Source organism: Ahaetulla prasina, chromosome 1 (assembly GCF_028640845.1).
Source record: "Ahaetulla prasina isolate Xishuangbanna chromosome 1, ASM2864084v1, whole genome shotgun sequence".
NCBI lineage: Eukaryota > Metazoa > Chordata > Lepidosauria > Squamata > Colubridae > Ahaetulla > Ahaetulla prasina.
The window spans coordinates 224,215,289-224,240,882 of NC_080539.1; the positions used below are offsets into that span (position 1 = coordinate 224,215,289).

At 40.3% G+C, this 25,594-nt stretch overlaps 1 protein-coding gene across 7 annotated transcripts in view; it reads left to right on the forward strand.

Moving 5' to 3' along the window:
- Nucleotides 1-25,594, forward strand: part of RBMS1 (RNA binding motif single stranded interacting protein 1) — a 145,280-nt gene that overhangs the window by 78,008 nt on the left and 41,678 nt on the right. For all 7 annotated transcript variants that reach the window (XM_058191803.1, XM_058191776.1, XM_058191795.1 and 4 more), the window contains 2 exons: nt 17,088-17,146; nt 25,144-25,235. In XM_058191803.1, the coding sequence (XP_058047786.1) occupies nt 17,088-17,146; nt 25,144-25,235 (151 nt within the window). The remainder of the gene's footprint in view (nt 1-17,087; nt 17,147-25,143; nt 25,236-25,594) is intronic.

The window sequence follows — 25,594 nt, forward strand, 5'->3', positions numbered from 1 at the left end:
GAAACCCTTATAAAGAAGAATGCCAAAACAAGGCATTTGTTCAGTGTTTGTAAGGTAAAATACCTAACAAAGCTGATTTATAAATACAGAACGCTTAGGTAAATTTTTAAAAACACCATTCACCCCACATATCATTAGAAAAAGAAGATAGGTAAACATAGTGGAAGTGTATTGACAATAAGAGAATGCTTATTGGAAGAAATGTTTCCTTAAAAACTTAAAAGTCGATAGAAGGTGGAAAATTCTCATTTTAATAAGGAGAATATTCTACAAATATGGATCTAGTCAAGGAAAAGGCTTTTTAAAAAATATTTGCCAGTTTCATAGCTTTTACTGGAATACCAAAAAGCAGGCCTTAAGATGCTAATCTTAAATTTAAGGCAATTTATAGCTTGCAGAATAATTGTAATGTAATATGAATCCCTGATTCCTCCTTTCTAATAAAAATAAATCAACTCAAAGCCTCTTTGGTTTTCTGGATGCTAACTCGAATAACAATACATTTATTAATGTGCTCTGGTGCAAATTATTGACTATTGCCACTTATTAGCCATGGCTAATAAGTCTCGCAGATTATTCTTCCAGGGTTCTCTGTTCTGAGCAGATGCTGCGAATTTTGTGACATTTGAGAATAAACATGTGCTCCATCCCTGACTAATTCAAGTCTTTTTGGTGGCACTTTTACTTATTTTCTGGATGGATGGATGGATAGACAGACAGACAGACAGACCAGACAGACCAGACAGACAGACTGTAGTTTGACAATATCAATATGCTTTTTTCATGTGGTGAAACTTGGTTTTGTAAGTTTCATTTACAGGGAACATAGCCAAGAAGAACATGTGCACTTTGCCAAAACTGATGGCCGCAAGGTCATATTGATAGTTCATTGAATTTCAAACCAACAGCAAAAAGTTTAGAAGCAGCAAATCCATAGTCAGCAGAAATAAAACAAATACCAATCCACATAAAATTTGCCTCAGCTCAAATAATTGTCATTGGATTAGGAAGTCTCAGAAAATACAAGGGCTTTCAGCTTGCGCTGAATCTTGTCTTACCTGAACATGAAGAAACCAAGAACACAAATAATAAACTATGTAGATTATGCTAACTTCCACATTTTTAAGATAAGATCTTGCAGATACACATAGATAAAGCAGCATACAGAAGCATATATAGAAGAGAGTGAGTTAAAATTGCTCAAAGTGTTTTTCATTTTAGTTGCTTGGAACTCAGAGGGTTTTCTAGAAACAATATAAATACTAGACTGTTGTATGCAGTTGCAATTAGCTATTATTCCAGGCAGTTTCAGCATTAAAATGTAAGTGAATAGCCTCTAGACATGTGGTCAAAAGTTAAAATGTCATTGAACTGCAGTTACCTGCAGTATACATGACATTCTTAAGGATCTCTTAAATTATTACTTTCACGGGAAATTTTTACTCGGCATTGATTGCTTTATATACATATTTTTACCTGCATTGTCCAAATTTAGGGGAAATCAAATATGTTACTTACATTTTAAAATTCATTTTCTTTTCCTAAAATGTTGAATTTATTTTTCATTTTATTTTTTATAGTGTTCCTTTTTGTTATAAAATGGCGAGTATTGTTAAGGGTATATGCCATAAGAATATGTTTTTCAATAATTCAGAAGGATTTGGGAATGCCTGCCAGTTTTAAATAAAAAAAGGTCTCTCTTAAAATGATGTTATAAAATTGTGAAAATAAAAATCAGTGATTTTTTTTAAAAAGATCAGATTTATTTTACTAAAATCCGAACCTAAAATATTTTGTAAAAATAAAGACGTGAACATTTATATATAATTAAATGTGTCCCTGTTTGTTAATTTTAATATAGAAGTGAGATGAAAGAATAATGAACACAGCAGACTTCTCTCTAAAGAAGAAAGAGAAGATCAATTGACTAAGAATTTGTTATCTGAGCAAGAAGGAGCCGGGTGCAAGAGGCAAGAATAAGGAATAGCATAAAAAGTGAATTGTTGAAGTTCTAAAACAAGTCATACTAGTGAGCTGGTGAAATAGTTGGATGCCACAATTATTAAAGTAGTAACCCAGTTTTAATAGCTGTAGCTTCTATTGCTCTGGAAAGAGTAGATGCTTCCCTTGAAGAAATTCATTCTATAGGTAGTCCTCAGGTTATGTTGGCAATTGGGACCATGATTCCCACCTATAAGTGATGCAGTCTAAGTCAGGGGTCTCCAACCTTGGTCCCTTTAAGACTTGTGTACTTCAATTCCCAGAGTTTCTCAGCCAGCTTTGGCTGAGGGACTCTGGGAGCTGAAGTCCACAAGTCTTAAAGGGACCAAGGTTGGAGATCCCTGGTCTAAGTGACATCATGTGACTGCATCACTTAAGGAGAGCAGTCCTAGATGCTGTTGTAAACTCAAGATGTTGGAAGATGGTTTCCAGAAGTAGATTCCTCACAAGGTTAAGAGTGCAGCAGTAATTATGAGTTTTCTGAATGAATAGATTATAAGAACTTTGAGAGAGGTATTGAATAGAAATCACCAGGATCAATCCTCTTATTATTTTTATCAGTGGTTTGGATGAGTAGATGGAATTCTTACCAAAATTTCAGGTGCCACAAAATTGGTTAAGATGTCTTACATAAGACAAAAATAAAATTAAAAATAACCTTGATAGAAGGTTATGGAAAATAGCTGAATTATGACAGAATGAAATTTAACCAAGACAAATATTTTAAGGAACAAAAATCAAATGCACAAATAGGATGGAGGATAAAAAATGTTTTGGAAAATGATTGCAAAATGAATGAGTCAGCAGCATGATATGGCTACAACCACCACAAAAATGCTGCATTTCCAAATTATGGAAAATAATTCTGATTCCATCAGATTCTCCTCAAAAACCAGGAAGCATCTAGTTTGACTATCATAGATTAGCATAGCTCTTGTCCAACAAATTCCCAAGTATTGCATCCAGCTCTGAGCATTTTTGGAAGGGTTACAGAAACATGTAACTGCTTTAGAGAAGGACGTAGATGATCAGGGAAAAAAAAGACTAAAGTAAGTCTGTAAAGAGAAAGAGCTGCATATGTTTAGCCTTGAAAAGAGAAGACTGAAAGAGACGGTGTTATATCATTGTATAGATTCCTGAAAAAAACCATTTAAGGATGTCAAGATCTATTCTCATTCAAGAGTGTAGTACACAGAATATTAGATTTAAATTGCAGGAGGCTGATTCTGATTGAATGTTACAAAACATTTCTTAATAATAAGAGTTCACCAGTGGAATTAAAAACGGTACTCAGCAAAAACATCATGAGATGTTTTCAATCAGAGACTAGACAACCATTTGCCTGGGATTCTTTCATTTGAATTTTTACTCCGAGCACAATAGTTGATAGCCAAGACAAGAGAATCTTACTTCTATAATTCTATGAATCTCTATGCCAACCAGGTCTAATAATGAGCATAAACTCATAAAGGGCCATGGGTGGCTCAGGCTGTAAGACAGCCTGTTATTAAACACAGCTGCTTGCAATTACTGCAGGCTCGAGTCCCACCAGGCCCAAGGTTGACTCAGCCTTCCATCCTTTATAAGGTAGGTAAAATGAGGACCCAGATTGTTGGGGGGGCAATAAGTTGACTTTGTATATAAATATACAAATAGGATGAGACTATTGCCTTACACAATGTAAGCCGCCCTGAGTCTTCGGAGAAGGGCGGGATATAAATGTAAATAAATAAATAAAAAAAAAAACTAGTAAATGTTTGAAATATGCAATTATTTTTAAAATCCATGTTTCATTTCTCTGTTTTCTGAATTATTCTTTGCATGACCTTTTCATAAAACAGTGTTAGCTTTACATTTTTAAATAAAAATTATTGAATGCTAATAAGGGTACTTGGAAGTCATATATTTGAGAAATCACTAAAATTAGAACAGAGGACCTTCTACTATGTTCCAATATTTAGGAGCTATACTGTTTTAGTACATCTTAATTTATCACGCTGATGCCGATGGGATTGTAAGTTTAAGTAATTTACTTAATAATAAACTGGCCCGATTCCTTCAAAAAATAGCTTTCATTTATATTAGTAGAACATTCTCAAGTGATATATGGAACATATCCAGCCGAGATCATGGTTTAGACCAGTAGTTTCCAGATTACAGTCTGGAAGTGTAAAGCACGTTTCTGATGCAGATTCAAAATATAATTATTGCTACTATTATTTGATGACTATCCCTTCCCCCCCCTCCCTCCCTCCCTATATATCTATCTATCTATCTATCCATACACACACACACACACACACACACACACACACACACACACAAAGATAAACAGATTTCACTAGATTTCAATTAATGACAGACGGTTATGACATTTGGTGATCTCATGGAATGTGGACAATTCAGGTCAATGGGGAAGCCAGATTCACTTAACAACCATGTTGCTAATTTAACAACTGCAGTGAAACACCTAACAAATGTAGCAAGAAAAGTCGTAAAATGGGGCAAAACTCACTTAACAAATTTCTCTTAGCAACATAAATTTTGTGCTGAATTGTGATTGTAAGTTGACTACCTTACTTAGTTGTCTACTTTAAGATAGTTGGTTTTCCTATCCCCTGATCCTGAATGTGCTTGGAGTTGGCTTCGAGAGAGCCAGTGAATTTCAAAACAAGCTGTGAATTTCTCAGAACATTTAAAATGGCACAGGAGGGGCTATTGTGACTGTATTCTATCATGTTCTGCACCCTCTGGAATTCTCTCTTGCTCTGGCTGACTTCTTTATAAAGCTGTGAAAGAAATGCAATCTTCAAGCAAATATTGAATTCTCAAATGATAAGAGTCTCTATATATATTTGACCTGGAGATGTATTAAAATTGACATAAAATGTAGCCACGCATTCTTAGGGAATAGCAGTGCAGTATTTTCAACTGCACTTCACCACAAAGACAGGATTTTAATAAGGGATTTATCTGAATTTTATTTCAAAGACAGCTGTTGGAAGTGCAGCAAAACATGCTAGTGTTAGTGCACTCCTGAATTTAGGAGTGGGCATTGGTTTAAATATCTGGCTGGTCTAAACAAAGAAGATCAGCCATAAAATAACCAGAATATGTGGTAAAACAGTGGATGTCTGTGGTTTTGATATATAAATTTGAGCTGCCCACCGGAAGTCTTTGAAAGAAATGCTATGGTTCAGTTTTGCCTCATAATATTGTTTTTGATCATAGAAAGAAGGATGGGATGATAACAATAAAATAAACCATTGTAATACTCCTGACTGGAACTACCTTGCTGCTGTTCCATTTTGATCTAAGATCCCCAAATGGCTTTATAGCGTCCATGTCTTACTCTATTTAGCACCTTTATGATGAAGAGAACAGAGCAGAGATATGAATCTTATCCATAGATTTCCCATTCACATTTAAATCAAGAAAAACTAGTTTGACTTGTACTTCTTGAGTAGGATGAACGCATTCTCAAACACTGTGGTTATTAAAGGATCTAATTTCAGTAAAATAGTTTAAGTGATGTTACTTAAAAGGCTGTGAACTTGAAAATAGCACAGGTTCTCCATACAGAATGAGCTATATACTTACTTGGGAGTTTATTCTTTCTGGGAAAGACGAGTGTCTGTATTATTTGTCCTCTGTTAAGTGTTAAGCATATTGGAACTCTGTAACAATTTTGGCTTGGGCTCACAAATAAAGCAAATCGGCCTGGGTAGTAAACCATCAAGGAACATTATGACAAAACTATTGGCTAGCCCAGTGTTTCTCAACCTTAGCAACGTTAAGATATGTGGTCTACAACTCCCAGATTTCCCCAACTTGCATGGGAAACCCCCAGTTTTCCCCGGCCACAATTCTGGGAATTGAAGTCCACACACCTTAAAGTTGCTATGGTTGAGAAACATTTGGCTAGACTGAGATGAAAATCCATGCCAGAAGAAGGCAGTATCAACCTACTTTATAGTTGCCAAGGGACTGACATGAGAATGTCCCTGTAATCTCCAGAAGTCATTTTTGTCTTGAAGGAGAGATCATGCCAAAAATCAACATTCACAATTGATAGTGTCGACTTGTCTCCTCATCAAATAATCTGTGTAGGCACTGTATTTAAAGGAAAGTGTTTCAAATGTTATTTCCCTAATTCACATTGGATATGCTGCCATGCAGTGCATAAATTTAGTGATAGGAATATTCATGTATGCCCTCTAACCTAATTTGAGTGTCTTCCTGCAGATTTACAAAGCCATTTTTTTAAAAAAAAGAGAGATGCAGTGCAACCTATCATTAAGGCAGCAAGTATTATGGCAGATTACAGTGAAGAACAAATCCAAACAATGTGGATGAGAATAATGAAATATGCTTTGTCAAAATCATTGTAATTTATACAAACTATGGCAGGAATACAATTATAATATGCCTTAAAGAACTGTCAATTATTTATAATTGGGGAGAGAAAAATTTATTTGTAAACAATAACTATGAGATGACAGATTAGAATCAGCCAGTACAGCATTTGCAAATATTCTTTGTGGTAGATGTTTTAATTTAGAGGTTCCTTATTTTGTATTATAATGTTATAAGTAATTGTAACATTATTGTATCAATTGCTTTATTCTGTAGTTGGTGATCAGTACATATAAGTAATGGTAAAATCATGCTTTGAAATTAAGTCAGAAGAGGGAGGCAGGCAGATGTTGCAGATGTTTAATTTCTCAATAGCCAGTTGTATGTCTGGACAAATGACCTCCTTCTAGGGCCCTATACACTCTTGCTGTGTAGCCTGTGGGCCTAAAGGATGCAGTTTCCTGCCACTAAAAGAATATTTTAAAAACCTTCTTTTCAGTATACAAAAATTATTTGTATAATTACTAGGTAAACACAACATCAATAATATGTACGTGATATTTTTAAATGTCTGTTTTGAATCAAGCTCTGAACTTATCAGAACAAAATGGTAGTTAGGATATCAATGGTGATGTGAATTTGTTCAGTTGGTTCTAATAATAAATATATCCCGATTGGACTGAATAGAACAATATCTCCTTTTAAATTGTCTTCGCAAAGCAATTGATACTTCTTTTCATTACACACACACACACACACACACACACCATGTTTTCCCGAAAATCAGTCTAATATGTCTTATATTTTTTTAAACCCTGAAATAAGGGCTTGGCCTTCTTATCGGGGGGTGTCCTTATTATTTGGGGGGTGCAGGAGGCAGCGAGCATGGCCTCCTCATGGCCTGCTGTGGCAGCGGAGCACAGCCACTCATCAGCTGTTCGCTGGGGCAACTAAAGGTGGAAATCTCCCCAGAGTTTTTTGGCCCTTGCCCACCTCCCATCCATCCATCCCCCTCGTCTGCAAACTCCTGCCCCGCTCCCATCTCTCCACCGGGCAATCCCCGGCAACCCCAGATGGACAAAGCCGGCGCCTACCCGGCTCCCTTTTCCACAGCACCAAGCTCTTTATCAAGGGGGGTGGCATGTGGGGTGGGGAAGAAGCAGGACATGTGGAGCAAGTCGGGGTTCGTTCCTCTTGCCGTCTCTTCTCCCCCCATTGCCAGGGTCTGGGGAAATGCGAGACGCGCGTCTTACCTGCCTTGCAGCTCCATCCCGTGTCTCGCCATTGTCTGCAGGCAAACACGTTGTAAGGTAAAAAAAAAACTTCTCGCAAGTTCAATCAAACTTCTCGAACTTGTGAGGTTTTTTTTTTCAATCCTACAACATGTTTGCCTGCAGACAATGGCAAGACATGCGACAGAGCTGCAAGACAGGTAAGATAGCTCCACGCACCCCAATTGTACCGTAACAGCAGCCTGGCTTCTTCCCTTCCCCTCCGTTTCTTTGTCAAGCGGGGTGGCAGGTGGGGCGAGGGAGAAACGAGACACTTGGAGTGTGACAGGGCCCCTCTTGCCGTCTCTTCTCCCCACCTCATCGGGCATGGCAGGGTTTCTCGCATCTCCCTGGGCCCACCCCTCCCCACCTGCCACCCCCAAATTGTATTCAGTTTGGGCAGGGGCAGGAAGCCCTGCCATTCTCAGCGAGGGGGGAGGGAGAAGAAGATTGCAAGAGGAGTGAGCCCTGTCTCACTCCAAGCATCTCGCTTCTCCCACACCCCACCTGCCACGCCCTCAAAAAAGAGCCGGGCACTGTGGAAAAGGGAGCCGTGTGGACTTTGGGCGTCTGGGGCTGCCGAAGGCCACCCGGCAGAGAGGCGGGAGCGGGACGGAAGTTTGCAAGCAATTACTTCCCTTTGCCTTCTCTCCCAAAAGCGCTCCTCGGGCACAGCCACTTCTGCAGCAGGAGACTCGCGCCTCACACCAGGATTTTGAAGGGTACTGTAGCAGCAGCTAGCCACAATTTTTTAACCCTTATTTTGTCCGACCGTACTGGGCCACGTGGGTCAGGACAAAATAAAGGTTAAAAAATTGTGGATAGCTGCTACTATAGTACCCTTTGGAAGGCCGGCACAAGGCACATGGGGCGCATCGCTTGGCCTCCTGCTGCAGAAGTGAGCATAATCGATGGCAAAAGTGGCCGTGCTTGCTGAAGGCGCCGGCTAGAGCGGCACCCATGAGGCAGCTGTTCTGTGGACAGAATTGCCTGCTGTGACTGTCATCATTAGGTAAGCAGGGTGCGAGGAATGTGGGGTGCGTTGCTTGGCCTCCGGCTTCTTTTGCAGCCACAATTGGCTGCAAAAGTGGCTGCGCTTGCTGGAAGAAGCGGCCTGAGCAGCACCCGTGAATCACCTGTTTCGTGAATGGTGGCCTGAGCAGCTCAAGTGATCGGATTAAAGGGCTGAGAAACCCAGAGGTGACTGGGGAAAGGAAGGGCTGCCTGCTGTGCTGGCCATGCCTACCCCTTCACTAGGGCTTATTTTCAGGGGAGGATGTATATTTACGCCCACCCCAAAAATCAGGCTTGGCCTGTTTTTTTAGGACATGTCGTATTTTCGGGGAAACATGGTATACGTGTGTGTGTGTGTGTGTAATTCATATTTTATTAAATATATACTTGTGGAATTAAAGGCTTTTAGTAGGAAGAATTGAAAGTCTTTACGATGCTTAAGTGTGCATTCTTTTATATTGGTCCATTACTTTGATTTCATGTGCTCTCCTGTGACATTGGTACCTATCCTCTTAACAGTAAAATAAATACAGGTAGTCCTTGACTTATGACTGAGTATAAGGTTGTAAGTTACAATGGTCTTGGAATGGGTTGTCATGTGAAAAAACTGATTTTAGACTTTTTTGTGATGGTTGTTAAATGAATCGCCATGGTCCTTAAGTGAATTCACAGTTGTTAAGCAAGCCCTTTGATCACTATGAGGCGTTTTTGACAAAAAAACAGAAGTAAATGCCAGTTTTAGGCAAAAATATTCTAAATCACCATCACATGACCGCAGGTAATTGCAATTAAAGTTAAATGTGGACTGGCTGCCAGGCGCCTGAAATGTAATTACGTGACTGTCGGGGTGGCATCCATCAGAATTTCAGAACCGGTCGTAAGTACCTTTTGAAGATCTGTCATAATTTTGGTAACTAAGTGACTGGTTATAAGTCGAGAACTACCTGCACTCTTTCCAATGGATAAAGAAGTCCTGTGAGGATCAGGAGGAGGTAGCAAAACCATGGCTTTAGGCAGAGCACCACAGGAACAAAAAGAGAGTTTCTCTTTTCTCTTGAACCTGCTTGCAGCGTTTCTGTTCAGTATTCGGTCAGCATCGCTCACATATATGCCTCAAAGGAACTGTGTTCTTTCCTTTCTAGAAATAGAGGTGACATTGCCTGATAATTTTGAAATCTGGGTCTGCCCAAGGATATAGTTAGGAAGGCATTAGAAGAAAAGCTGTATCACTCTTTTGGCATGCACCGATCTCATTTATGATGGAGAGTTCCATGTGTTATGACCTCAGTTTTGGGGTGGGACTTACTAAAAATTGTGTCATAGAATATTCCAGTGAGTCAGTCCTGACCTTATCATTGGCATTAGCTAGACCAATGTTGGGTTGTGATTTGTTTCCTGTATTGGTATAGAGCAGGGGTGTCAAACCTGGATTTCTTCAAGGGTCGTATCAGCATTGTAATTCTCCATGGGCCGGCTGGGGGGGGGAGAAGCGGGACGGACGCCTCCTACAGCACCCTGCCAGCCAAAACAAGGCACGGGGAGGCTGTGCGCATCCCCCCATGCCCCGTTTTCGGCCTGGACAGCCTCCTGCAGCACTTTGCTGGCCAAAACGGGGCATGGAGGGGCGTACGTGGCCCCTCCATGTGCCGTTTTGGCTGCCAGAGGCACTGCGGACTGGTCCTTTCCTATTTCCAGGCCAGCCCCGTAGGCCAGATTTAAGCACCCCTGGTATAATGATTGGAGGAATGGGATAGATTACAATTGGTTCTGTAACCACAGTCTGATCATAGTTTGGCCTTTCTATTGTCCTTGGGACTATTTCCCACAGTTGTAGATTGTAGTTCTACTGAGTATCTAAAACATTGTTGAACTACTGAAATGATTCTAGATTAATGACAAAAATACTATCATCTAACTGTGAAAGTAAATTAAGGCACTGTACCTTTGAAGGCTGTGAAATAACAAAATAAACATATGGTGATCATCCTCATCTTCATTAGACTCAGGTAGGATTCAATTTGGAGACACAGGATGAATTTCTAACGCAAGTAGTCCTCGACTTAGCAATAGTTCATTTAGTGACCATTTGAAGTTACAACGGCACTGAAAAAAGTGACTTACAACCATCTTTCACACTTACGACCATTGTAGCAGCCCCAATGGTCACGTGAGTTACATTCAGATGACGGATTTAGTGCCCCAGGTCACGTGATCCCCCTTTGCAACTTCCTTACCAGCAAAATCAATGGAGAAGCCAGATTCACTTAACAACCGTTTTACTAACTTGACAACTGCAGAGATTCACTTAACAAATGTGGCAAGGAAAGTCGTAAAATGGAACAAGGCTCACTTAACAAATTTCTAATTTAGCAACATAAATTCTGGCCTCAATTGTAGCCATAAGTCGACGACTACCTGAAGTGCTAAATAATCCAGTATCTCCAATAAGCTGCAGTGCACATTGCCTTCAGCAGAGCTTTTTCTAGTGGCAAAAAATAAAATAAAATCTGTTTAGGATCAGACATCCAGATAAACCTTTAAAGGCTTACTTGGCGTGGTTTAAATGATATTTGCAGATACAATTGTTCCAGTTAATTCCAACTTGAATATCATTGTTATGACAGAATCTAAGAAGGATGATGTTAGGTTTCCATTTAGTCATATTTGGATAGATTTTAGCTTGTGCTCTTTGGGTGATGTGGACAAGTTATTTGAAATGTTTTGAGAGAGAAATAATCTTTATATTGAGTGTAATCGTTATGTTAAGAAAAATTTCCATCAGCCTCCAGGAGCAGAGTGTTATACAGGTCGTCCTCTACTTACAACAGTTCGTTTTAGTGACTGTTCAAAATTACGAAGACACTGAAAAAAAGTGACATGGTTTTTCACACTTTACGACCATTGCAGCACTCCCATGGTCACATGATAAAAATTCAAGTGCTTGGTGACTGGTTCATATTTATGACCCGGGGTCATGTGTTCACTTTTTGTGACCTGACATGGTAAGTCAGTGAGAAAGACAGATTCACTTAACAACCTGTTACTAACATAACAACTTCAGTGATTCATGTAACAACTGTGACAAGAAAGGTTGTAAAATGGGGCAAGATTCACTTAACAAATATCTCACTTAGCAAGAGAAATTTTGGGCTCAATTATGGTCATGACTTGAGGGTCAACTGTAGTTGCTATAGTCCAGGAGTGTCAAACTCCTGGCCCAGGGGCCAGATTCAGCCCACGGGGTGCTTAGATCTGGTCCACAGGCCGCCCTGGAAACAGCAAAGGACTGGCCCACGGTGCCTCTGACAGTGAAAATGGAGCTCGGGAGGGCTGCATGTGGCCCTCCCTAGCTTTGTTTTCACTGGCAGAGGGTTGCAGGAGGCCATTGCAGCTGAAAATGGAGCACTCGGGCTGCCACAGGCGCCCCTGACCTGAGTGATGTTGAGCTGGCCACGCCCACCCCAGCCCCTCAAGGTCAAACACAACCCTTATGCGTCCCTCAGTGAAGTTTGACACCTCTGCTATAGTCCTTTCTGAAATATATATATATTTCTCCCTTGCGTTGCTCAGAGAGTCCATTGAACGAGTTATCCTCATGTGACTGGCCAGAGACTGAGTTGAAATTTGCTTAAACACACCTCTTCTTCCTGTCTATCTCCAGTTTATTAACTCAGTCTGGCCTAAAGTGACCTAAATCCTCTAGCTCAGGGGTGTCCAAACTACGGCCCGCGGGCCAACTGCGGCCCGCAGGTCAGTTTTTATTGGCCCGCAGCAAATTTTGAAAGTATAACTGAATATGGCCCTTTTCGGCCGCCTCCCGGTGCTTGCCCGGTGGTTCACTGCGAGGCTCGCGGCTCCTCCCCATGGGCGGGGAATAATGAAGGGAGGGGGTGGAGGAGGCGGCGGCGAGCGGGAAAGAGGCTGCTGGCTGTGCCCGACCCCAGCAGTTCTACCCTCACCTTCCTCGGGCCGCCTGACGAGGCTCCTCGCACCTCCACCCCTTGGGCAGGGAATAACGAAGGGAGGGGGCGGAGGAGGTGGCGGCGAGCGGGAAAGAGGCTGCTGGCCGTGCCCGACCCCAGCAGTTCTACCCTCACCTTCCTCGGGCCGCCTGACGAGGCTCCTCGCGCCTCCACCCCTTGGGCAGGGAATAACGAAGGGAGTTTCAAGTTCATACCAAATACAAAACAAAAGCCAAGATCAGGGGTGTCCAAACCTGGTCTCTTTAAGACTTGTGGACTTCAATTCCCAGAGTTCCTCAGCCAGCTTTGCTGGCTGAGGGACTCTGGGAGTTGAAGTCCACAAGTCTTAAAGAGACCAAGTTTGGACACCCCTGGCCAAGATGAATGAATATGAAACATTTTCCCCCCTTAAATGAAGATGATATCCACATATTGTTGCTTTTTAGTAGACTGACATCTGTATTGTAATGTCCCAGGTTTTCAGACTGAGATCCAGAATGACTGATAGCCATCTCTGTGAAGTCCTTCGTGTCTCAACCACCAAACTTTCGTATACTTAAGCCTAAACTGTGCATAGGGACTACCCAGACGGCTGAAAAAAGTGATTTCTGACAGGTTCTCACACTTTTGACCAGTCCTCACACTTATGACTGGTCATCATTTATGCCTGTTGCAGCATTTTGTGCATAAGGACTACTCAGAGGGCTGAAAAAGTTATTTTTGACCTGTCCTCACACTTTTGACTGGTCCTCACACCTACAACTATCTTTACATTTTGCACCCTATCTTGTAACCGTGGTGAAGAGAAGCAGTTGTGAAATGAGTGATATGGTTGTTAAAAATGCTGCAATGGGCATAAATGTGAGGATGGTCATAAGTGTGAGGACTGGTCAAAAATTACTTTTTTTAGCCCTCTGAGTAGTTTCTATGCCCATAGCCACATCCACTCAGTCACATGAGCAGTTAGCCACGCCCACCAGTCACATGACCACCAAGCCACACCCCAAAATAAGCCACGCCCACAGAACTGGTACCAAAAATTTACTCCCCCCCCCGTTCAATGGTGTGGCCCGGGCCTTTGCTTATTTTTCTGTATTTGGCCCTCACCAAAAAAACTTTGGACACCCCTGCTCTAGCTCCTTCATTGGACTTTCTAATTAGCTTCTTTGGAGACCTCTTTGAGCTTGTGTGTGTGTGTGTGTAAATAAATAAATTAATAAAAATAAATAAAATATATTGAAAAAGCAATACAGGAGTTCCTCAAGGCTTTACTGGCTTCTCATGAAACCACTCAGAGTGGTCATCCAGGGGTTTCTGCTTATGCGAATAATAAGTGCTCTGCTTCTCATTTCATTAAGCTAGTCCCAGGAAGCCATAGAAATCTTGAAAAACTACAGTAGTGGTTAAAAAAGTGAAAGAAGAAACTACATGATTAAAATAAACATGATAAAAAAAAGGAGAGCTAAAAAGGAGGTCCTTATAGTGTCCATTTAACATCAGTAAAGAATTATTCCCATTCTTTGACTTAATCCAGATATGAGAGAAAGACTGTGGGTGGAGAAAGATAGGTAGATATGTGAGGATGAATCATCACAAAGACTGGGTTGCAAGCTGTGTGATAAAAAAAACATCATTGAAGAGTTTGCTTGGAACTACTACAAGCAACGATACTGCAGATAACATCAGTTACCAGGGTTGTTGGTTTTTTTTAGCAATGACTGACTTGTCAGCTGTATGAAACTTGATAAAGTCAGGTTAGAGTAAATGCCTATGGAGTTTCTCAATCAGCCAGGTCATGGTTGTCCCAAAGGTGCTTTTTTTCAAAAGGCAACTGGACTTTCTTGGTTTGGTCTGTTTGAAAACATTTTGCTTTTCATCAAAAGCTTCTTCAGTTCTAACTAACTGATGGAGAATGGAAGAATTTATATTGTTTGCAGTCAGCCTGTCGTTAGCACTCAGGGTCATTAAGGCCACTTGGGAATTAATCTATATCCTCAGAGTCACCTGAATGAGAGTGCAAACAAGCGTGGATCCTTTTTTGGGACTGCTGAAAGGACAGAGTTGTAAACAGGAGATTCAGGTGGTGTTTCCCTTTTGTTGGGGGAAGGCTGTTCAATTTTGCTTTGAATCAGGCAAGATAATAAATGATTTATAAAAACAATGACCAAGCACAGCATATGACAATTACAGAATAGTAACTTGAATGTTTCCCATGGTTAAAAAAAAATATATTTACATAAAAGGAAGACTGGAACATCTGGACCAGGGGTAAAATTCAAACATTTTCCCTACCGGTTCTGTGGGCATGGCTTGAAGGGGGAAGATACTGCAAAATCTCCATTCCCACCCCACTCTGGGGCCAGCCAGAGTTGGTATTTGCCAGTTCTCAGAACTACTCAAAATTTCTGCTACCGGTTCTCCAGAATCAGTTAGAACCTAATGGATTTCACCCCTGTTCTGGACAATTCAAAAACCTCTGGATAGTTTATAAGGCCTGAAGTAAATTCTCTCTTCTCTCTCTTAGTAATGTTAGGGATCGCTCATTGGCAGGGATAACCCTGAGAATGGAGGGCTGAAGGAAGATATCTATGGTCCTTCAAATAACTTGCACTTAAACTACTTAAGGCTTTAAAAGTCATAACCACAACTTTAACTTTGGCAGCTCAGTCCTATATATCATGGGTCCCCAATCCATGGGCCACAGTCCGTTACTGGGCCTTGAGCCGTTTGGAACTGGCTCACAGAAGTGGTGGGAGAGCATGTGTACATTCCCACTTGCGCGAGCAGTGGGTGAGCGTGTATGTGCGCGCTTGCCTGCCACTCATGGGGAAACATCCCCTGTTCCTCTCCCTCTCTAGCCCGCAAAGACAGAAAGTTGGGGAACTCTGCTATATACAGTGTATAGTACAGAACAGTGGTGGGTTTCAAAAAATTTTTACTACCGGTTCTGTGAGTGTGGTTTGGTGGGTGTGGCAGGGAAGGATACTGTAAAATCTCCATTCCCTCTCCACTCCAGGGGAAGGTTACTGCAAAATCCCCATTTCCTCATGATCAGCTAGGATTTGGGAGGCAGAGAATAGATGGGGGCAGGGCCAGTCAGAGATGCTATTTACCAGTTCTCCGAACTACTCAAAATTTCCTCTACCTGTTCTCCGTAACTGGTCAGAACCTGCTGAAACCCACTTCTGGTACAGAGGAGTTTATATGTGAGGTTCACATAGTGTTTGACTATATGGTTATCTGGGAACAAAGAGGAAATTTTAGTTCTACTATGCCTAAAAATTAAAATGCAGCTTTCCTTCCATAGCCTAATGAAAACAAATCTTGCAGCAAACAACAGTATCTGCAAGCACGAGCAGAGTGTGCCTTGAGATGCAATTTATTTTAATATAAAATAGATCTGGTCAGCACTGCAAGAATCGTTACAAGCCGCCTGGTTGTACTAGGCTTGAAGACAGTTCATGTTATTTGGGAAATTCTGCTGGAATGAAATATACAACAACTTTGCTATACTTAAAGTGAATGTTGAAATTACTTTGGATTCACATTGAGAGTTGGTAGTGCATGGTGGTGAGGTTGAAAACGTCAAGGAGGAAGCCCTAGGCTGGCCATTGGAGGAAAGGTGGGAATTTTATCAAATAAATACAGCCATTTTATCTGTTTGATTACTGTATTCTGCCTATATTCATTCTGTTTATTTCAGATTTAAAGCAGCTTTTAATGGAAGGTGCTTTCTTTACATGACAGACAGCATCTAAATATTTCTTTATCCTTCATCTTTTGAAATACAATAACTCCTTTGTTATCAAAAGTTTCCCCATTTTAGTGAGACGTGCAAATTCTTTCGTAGGTAGAAAACAGATCTGGCTGTCATTCTTTGAAGCACAAAGCAATATCATATGTGAAAAATCTGAGAAGTCTTTTGCATGCCATAGTTGCAATTTAAGGACAAAATTATTTTAGGCCCAAAGCAGTTTCACCTATTATGTGTCTATGTTGTTCCCTGTATTATGGAAAGATCGTAGATGTTGTGAACTTCTGTTCCTGGGAGTCTGTTTTGTTACTTAGCTGGTTTGATCTTCCTAGAACGGGATGTTATGGACAGATGCTGCTGCCATTGGTGGTGACTTGAATTACATTAAATGCATGTTTGACTAATTAAATACTGATGCAGAATTAAGTTGTATCAGGGAGTTGTAACAAGGATTTATCAATTTTCTATTAAAGAAAAGTTTGCTGAGTAGATCAACTCAGCACGATCTGTAATAAAACTGATTTTTCTGTAGACATTGAGCACAAAGCTTTAATCTTTACTCAAGTTGGGAGAACTAGCAACAGAATCAATGCTGTCCTTTGTTGTAGGTTAAAGGTTGAGTAAATGTTTGTTTTTTTTACAAGTGTAAAATTACATGACAGTATTGCAGCTTCACTTGATCGCTTAGACTTTGTAAGGTAACTTCTGGTTTGTTTTTAAAATTTTTAGATATGGGAAAATTGTATCTACGAAAGCTATTTTGGATAAAACAACAAACAAATGCAAAGGTATGTTCATTCTTAATTCCTTTTTCGACTTTGATTTTAAAAATCAGTTATATTTCCCCCCCTTTTTAATATATGGTAGTTTTGCATTACATTGAACCATTTCTCCTTAGCACAATTGCAACACACGCTTTGGGTTTTATCTCTCAGATATTGTCATCGACAAGGGTCACAAAGGCAAACCTTTTTGGTTGTTGTTCTCCTTCTCTGAAGTGACATTCTCCCCAAGAACCATATGCCCCTAAAATTGCTAAGTTTTAGGGTATTCCAATGATTGATTCTCTGGTTATTTTATCTTTCTTACATATTGTTTTGATCTTATTTACAAAGCTGCTAAGCGTCAGCAAAAATTGGTCTATAAGGCCAATAGATAAATATTTTTTAAAAAAATACTAAAACCCACATGGATGCTTACGATGACTCCAGACAGACTTAACAGGCGTACCACTGTGTGGCATTGAGCCTCTGTTTCCGAAAAGAATGGAGAGTTTGAACATGAATTTTCCTTGCCTGCTGAGATGAGTACCATTTGACTGTACAAAGTATCCAGAAAGATTACACATTGTGTAAATTGGCTTTATTAATTAGAATGGGTGAGTGTTAAGTAGTTCTTAATTGCATGTTCCAGTCCCCTAATTGTGTTTGTGTTCTGTTCGTTTGGAATATAATGGAGAGAGGGTGAAAGGGTTTCATTTTCACTGGCATAATTATAGGTAGGAAAAATAATAAACTTCTTTCTCTGAGACACTGAGTACATTAATTTGGTTTGGTGACCTTCAGCATTCTCTGTGATTATGATTAGATCACTTCCTCACAAAATGAGTAGTAAGATAGAATACAATACCAAACCCTCACATACTGGGTTTTTCATTCATCTAAAAGCAGATGAATGCTTTCTAATCAAGGGAAAATTCAGCCCGGTCAGTTTTTCCATAGTATGCAAGTGGATTTTAACCTCAAGAGACCTATTAATCTAAAACTTGTATTTTTCCATATTATATTTTTGTTCTTGATTCATGGTTAACGTTACAAGTATTTGTTGAAATATGTGCATAGAAATAAAAAGAAGATGCTTAAATTAACTACAATCCTATACCAACATACCTAGGAATAAGCACCACTAAATTCATTAGAACCTATTTTTGAGTAGATATGCGTAGGATTACATAGTTGTACATATTTACTATTTCTCTCCCCTCCATAATTTTTCTGCACAGCATATTCTAGTTTTCTAAATGATTACACATAATTTATTAATTATTCTTTTTAAAAAATGGTACCCTTTTTTGAGCAGTGGGATAGAACTAGCATTGAAAGGTGTAAGTTTATATGAATCTAAATGTCCTTTTTATGATGGACTGAGTCGACTAAGGATCATTCTGGTCCCCAGGACCTCTGGAACTACTTGAGATATACCTCTTCTCCTGCTTGGCCTTCCCAAGTTCTGAGTTTTTTTGAACTCAGGATATGCTGAGCCCTGAGACCATTGCAACAAGCAGGAGGTAGATTTTTTTTCCTCTGCTCACTGCTTTAGAGGGGAAAATGAAAATAATAAATTAGGAAGAATCAAGACAGAACATTTGTCAAATATCACTTCCCTTATTAAAGAAGTTATTCAGCTGTGCCTTGTTTCATATTGCACATCAGAAATGAAATTGTAGCCTTGTGTTAATTTTTGTAATTGTAATCTATTACTCATCACAATCAACACAGTATAATCATAGTCAAGATGCTCTTTAAGTTCAAATGTCTTAATCTAATAAATATTCCACTTTTCCTCTGTTTGCCTATCTAATCTGAGAATTAAGATACCTCTTCAAAACAGCAAGCAATTCTCAACTATATTGAAAATAGCATATTTAGACTTATCAAATATAAAAGGGTAGCACCTGGTCGTCAAAACTTAAACTAGGTTATTTTCTAGACTAGTATAACCAAAATAAGATCAGTAACAGGTTTGGGTGAAAAAGTTACTGTTTTCCACCCAATCCATAAATCAGTCAAATCAAATACTGTGTTTCTCCAAAAATAAGACCCCGTCTTATATTTTTTTGAACCCTGAAATAAGCACTTGGCCTTATTGCCATGCGCTCAAAAGCCCAATTTTGCTTATTATCAGGGGAAGTCTTATTTTGGGGGAAACAGGGTATTTATTAAAATCAAATTCAATACCTAGATTATTTTTAAAAAATATCTTAAATATGCATTCTTATTTAATATTAATTAATTACATATAGCTAAAGGGTTGATATTTTTTGTAGGAAGAAACTCTTGGCAAGAGTTAGGGATCCCCTGCAATTTCCTTGTTGAATGTTGTGTGGATGGCATCATTGTTTTTCTCTAGTCTTCCTTTTCATTGCAGTTCCTACCACCCCACCCCCACCCCAATATTACAGGTAGCCCTTGACTTACAACCACAGTTGAGCCCTACCGGTTCAGACTGGTTTGGGTGAATTGGTAGTGATGATTGGCATCGGTTTGCCAAACCAGTAGCAATCATCCCTGGTGGCCCACCAGCCCACTCACCACTTCTGTCTCGCTCTCAGCGCTTCTGGCTCGCTCGATGCTTCCAGCCCACCCACCCCACTCTATATAAGTTCCCTTTGCCATATGGCCCAGCTACTCGCTTTGGCAACCCCCGCTCACTTAGACGCCTCACCGATGCCCGCTCATTCAAAGAGGTAAGCATTGCCAGTTGTGGCCTCGGGTGCCCCCCCCAGTCCCCAGGCTCATGTGCCTCCTGTGCCAGCTCCGCAAGGTTTGGGGCTTCAAACCAGCCCACTGGCTTCCCACCTGGCCACCTGCCTGCTCTCTTTGCAGATCAGCCTGGCTGACCACCGGTGCAACTCCGGGAACTCAGTCCGGCACTCCAGGGGAAGGAGGCCTGGCCGTGCCACCACGGAGCCCGTGGCGCTTTACTTTCGGCCTGGACAGCAGCACTTACCTGGACAGGCCAGTGTGGGTAGCCCTTCATCTTGACGAAGACCAGGTCGCCGCAATTGTTGTGCGGCCGAGTGATTGCTGTGCTTCCCCAGCAATAGGTGTGCTGGGGCCGCCTGCCCCGCCACCTCCGTGCGCTGTGTTGGAAGGGGCCACTGCCGCCGCTCTCACCACCTTCCCTCCCCACCTGGCTGCAGATGCCCACCTGCCCTCCTGAAGCAGCACCGTGGTGAACAAAACAACCCCATTGCACCACGCCTCCTTCTGCAGCCAAGCGGGCCCAGCCGTGCGTGCCCTTTCCTCAAATGAGCTGTGCATGGGGCACTTGGAAAGAGAGAGAGAGAGCGAGAGCAAGAAAACTCTCCAACTTCTGTTTATGTGTGTGTGAAAGAGAAGGGAGGGAGGGAGCGATCTGAAGCCGAGACACTCAAACATCTGGCAGTGGTGGGGGCGGCTTCTGAGCAGCCCTGAGTCAGCCAGCTCCTCAGCGGCTGAGGAGGAGAAAAACTGCAAGGTTTTGCACCAGGCGGCTGGTCCTGCAGTGGCGGTTTGAATGGCCCAACTAAAGTTGTGCTCGCTGGTGAATGTTGGCACGGGGGCCTCAACAGCACTGCTGCTCCAACCAGCCAACCCAAGCCCAAGCTGGGCTGGCTGCTCCATCCCCACCGGTGGCTGGGTGATGCTGCCCATGGGGTATTGAGCAACTGTCAGCTGCATGGCTCTTTGCCAGGTGGCTAGGCCGGCGAAGAAGCACATGGCCTCAGCTCAGGGAAGTGAAGGGGAGTGACATGACAGCGGCTTCCCTGCTCAGCCCCAACAAGTAATACATCCATGGTGCTTGCATCAGTGTCCCGAGAGAAGCAGAGAAGATCGCTGCTTGCAAGCAGACAAACAGAGGTAGCAAGCATACACCACACCATGGGAAAAATGAGAGGCCCTGTTGACCCGCAGAGCCTGCCGCTCTGAGGCATGCGGGCCCGGGTGGAAGGCGGCCTTTTCTGCACCATCCCCCTCTGGTGAGGGGAAACTCAAAGTGTTAAGGGCTTCAGAAGGGCAGAATGTGCTTCAGAATGTGCAGCTCCTGGCTACGTGAGTGACGTCAAGTTGGCTACGCCCCCGGTCACATTACCACCAAGCCACGCCCACCAAGCCATGCCCAGAGAACTGGTAGGAAAATTTTTTGGATTTCACCACTGGTTGAGCCCAACATTTTTGTTGCTAAGTGAGACAATTGTTAAGTGGATTTTGCCCCATTTTATGACCTTTCTTGACACAGTTAAATGAATCATCACAGTTAATAACACAGTTTTTAAGTAAATAGGGTTTCCCCATTGACTTTGCTTGTCAGTGATCACATGACCTCAGGATACTGCAGCAGTCATAAACATGAGACAGTGGCCAAGCATCTGAATTTTGATCACATGACCATGGGGAGCCTGCAATGGTTGTAAGTGTGAAAAATGATAAAGTCACTTTTTCAGTGCCATTGTAACTTTGAATTGTCACTAAATAAACTCTTGTAAATCAGGGATTACCTATAATCTAGAGGATCCCTCAAGAATACAAAGGGAGTGTAAATTTAGAGGGGGAGCATGGATTTCAGCAAAAAAATTATTCTCTTTCTCACACAATGAATAGTTATAGACCGTAAAACTCCAAGCGGCAATCCCTTGATCCAATTTCAGAGGGGCTCTATCTATAAAGTCATTGTATATTCACCTGTTTTTGTACATATTGATAAAATTACATTTTGGATATTGACAGTTTTCATATTTAAGGGCAGTTTGTAATTAAAACACACCATGTTTTTTTATTTGTACCTTTTATTTCAAATTAACCTTGTACTGTTAGAAAAGTTTTTGAACTCTCTCTACCACATTTACTACCTCAATAAACTATAAGCCCATTAAACATGGTATATGAAAAATTAAACTCGGGGGGGGGGCTGGATTTAAATTATGAAAAATTAATATTATTGATGAATAGCAATACATATTCTTTCTCCCAGCTTGTAGTATTTTATTTAATTCAGTTTGAATGCTTCCCAGCTCTTATCTTAGAGTCCTGAAGATCATTTTCTTAAATATGAATACAGGAAATCCCAAATATTTTTAGTATCACTGCCACATATCAGTGGTGGTAAAGTCATTTAATTTTGTATACATGTGGTCCAGATGTCATCTCCCCATTAAATGTATTGAATTTCTTGTTCAGATTTTAATCAATTTTATTCAGTCTTCCACTTTGCCCAATTTGTGCTTTATCTTGTGAAGATGCACATGTAGTTTTTTGTCATGATATTGCAGTGCCCAGCAGGACAAGGAACTTAGTATAAATAAATTTCAGCAATTTTCTTCAGGAGGAGGAGATGTCACCATTTCAGCTTACGAAATGTCAATAGCACATTCACTGGATGAGTAATGAAAGAGTATATACTCATAAAATGGAGACTGAAGAGTAGCTGTGCATAGAGTAAATGTGAGTGATTATTAATATTCTGTCGTGAATGGAGTATGCTGCAATAAATAAACAATGGCATCCAGAGAGACATCTCAAGTCTATCAAGTTTTTAACAATGTGATGCCATTTTCAAATTAACTTTTCATTTGGTTGTAGCTTACATTAGTGATTTATAGTAAGATTGGTATTCAGAAACTATTTCATAGGCAGTTCTGATTCTGTCATCCCACAAACTAAGGTATAAGCACCCTTGAACTAAATCTGAGATTACTGTTATGAACATACCAGGATTAGTTTACTGTTATTCTTTTGCTAATTTAATACCCTTTAATACAGATTATTAAACTAGCACATATGACTAGATTTATAGAATGACTGTGCTTGCTTTCTTTTAAAGGTTTATGTGATTAATGTGCCTTAATAAACTATAGCATAAAAAGGAATAAACTATACTTTTGTTAAACCGAACAACATATTCAGTTACTTACATTATTCACATTATACTTTATTTCTTTCTTATGCATGCTGGGTTTTACCTTTTGATTTTCTTAACTTTAAGCATTCTTTTTCCTTATTACCAAAGCAGATTTGGTTATAATATTGGTTTAATATTATTTTCATAACTAGGGTGAGAAACTGATATTAAGTTGACAGTAAATAGAAATCTTATATTTTGGTGTCATAGGGAAGCTAATTTAAAGCTTTCATAAGAAAACCCAACAGACAGACCCAGTAATGATTGAGAAGAAGAAACTTTTATTTTGGTCAGTGACCACTAAATAGCAAAGTGAAATGTATTATGATACAATAAGGGGCCTATGCAGCTATGACTGCAGTAATAAAATGGAACATAAAATAATAAACATTATAAAAATTATAAACCTGTAAAATCAATAAGTAAGCTAAATAATTAAACCTAAAAGGAATCTTTTATCTTAATCCATTTGAATTAATGTTTATGTTAATGCAACAAAAATACTGACAATAGACTATGAATGATTAGTTACAGTTAAATAAGCTAAAATACAGAGTAATAAAACCATGAATATAAAATACTAGGGTAGTCTGCTCTCACACGTAATTGTGCAATTATTCCGTTACATTGTTTGCAGGTAATATAATAGTATTTAGCAATTTTTATAGAGACTATAGCAATTTGATGAGAGAAATACCTGAGTTAAAATCAATCTGGATGGCCTGGATAATTTGAAACTACCTATGTCAAATAGCATGTACAAATATTCTTATAAAATGGAGACTATAGAAGAAACTGGGCAGTGGTTTCAACATGACCCTTCCACATGCAAAGCCATTTATGAAAAAGAATTTTCTTATGCCTCTTTCTCAAGATAGCTGCAGGCAAAACATTAAATTGTGCCAATATCATGGTCAGTTTATAATTGGATATATCAATCTGCCTCAATTACCTGGCTGAATTAAGGTTAAAGGGCTAAGCATCCAGGTACACCACTACTGGCCCACAGGATTGAGCTTCCTAGCTTTCTGTATCTATTATTTTCTGCCCTATCTTGGCTTTGGCTTGACCAAAATTAAGGCTAGTAAGGCTTCCAAAGAGTAGTCATAGTGATTCAACTTACCATATTTTCAGAGTATAAGACACTCCGGACTATAAGGCGCATCTACTTTTTTTGGGGAGGAAAACCAGGAAAAAAAATCTGTGTCTGCCTCCCAACAATTTGCCTCCTTACAGCAAACAGCCTGCTTTAGTTTCATTTTCATTTTCAGCACAGCCTTATTAACACAAGAAAAAAAATCTGCCTCCCAGCAATTTGCCTCTTTGCAGCAAGCAGCGGAGGCCCGCGGAGCAATAGGCAGTGGCGATCCCTGCAGCATGAAACAGCTGAGGGTTGGGAAGGCGATCCAACCGACAATCAACTGCTTTTGCTAATCAGGCTGTACTGAAGCTGAATCGGGCTGTTTGCTGCAAGGAGGTAAATTGCTGGGAGGCAGAGGCCAAAGGGTGGGGGCCGGTGGGTGGGCAGAGCTACATTCGGTGTATAAGACGCACCCAAATTTCCACCCTGTTATGGGGGGACGGGGGAAGTGTGTCTTATACTCCAAAAACATAATGTAATATGGAGCTTTTCTGTTTGCTGATAAATTTATCAGAAACCGGAGGAATTAGACCACTACTATTTGATCCGTAGTTCAGTGCATCATTATTTTATCAATCCTGAATATAACAGTTTCTAGATGGATAATAACATTGGGTATACATTGTGGTACCAGGAAAATATTTCTCAAAAACAGGCTGAAGGAATTTCATCAATGGTATGTTTTTATAGAATCATATACGTGCACCATTCAGAAGACTGTGAAGGTGAAATAAATTTAAGGCCTGAATGATTACTTACAAGTTTCTAAGAAAACTAGGATGTGGGAGAATCAGCTTTAGATCTTCCATTCAGGCATGACATTTGCTGAATGGCATTCAATAAATCCTTCTCTGTAATTTCTAATGAGATCATTATGAGAACAAAATAACATATTCATATATTGTAATATGCCTCCAATTCTGTGCCTTTAAGTAGAATGAAAAGTGAACATTTCTTATTAAATAAAATTCTTTTAAATTTTAGGTTATGGTTTTGTGGACTTCGATAGTCCAGCTGCAGCTCAGAAAGCCGTATCTGCCCTGAAAGCCACTGGTGTTCAAGCACAGATGGCAAAGGTAAGATAATGTACTAGTGAAAGATCATTGGGTAGCACTGGTACAATCTAAATAGTACCGAAAGAGAAAAGAAGACTGTACTTAAATTAATCATCAAACTATTTCATTGTCTGTCTTCAACCAGGCTGTGCCTTTATAAAACCTGGAAGCAAGCTGTGTTCCAGCATAATTTTGTTTAGGCTCCTGTGTTAATTTAATCAAGTTTAGTTTGATCTAAAGCAGTGTTCCAAATCATAGCCATTTTCAGCTGTGTCCAGTTCAGTACTCAGAATTCTCCATAATTTCTGTGTGGTTGCAGTAACTCTGAAACTTAGATCCATGTACCTAGAAGTTGCCATGATGAAGAAATGTTGACCTAT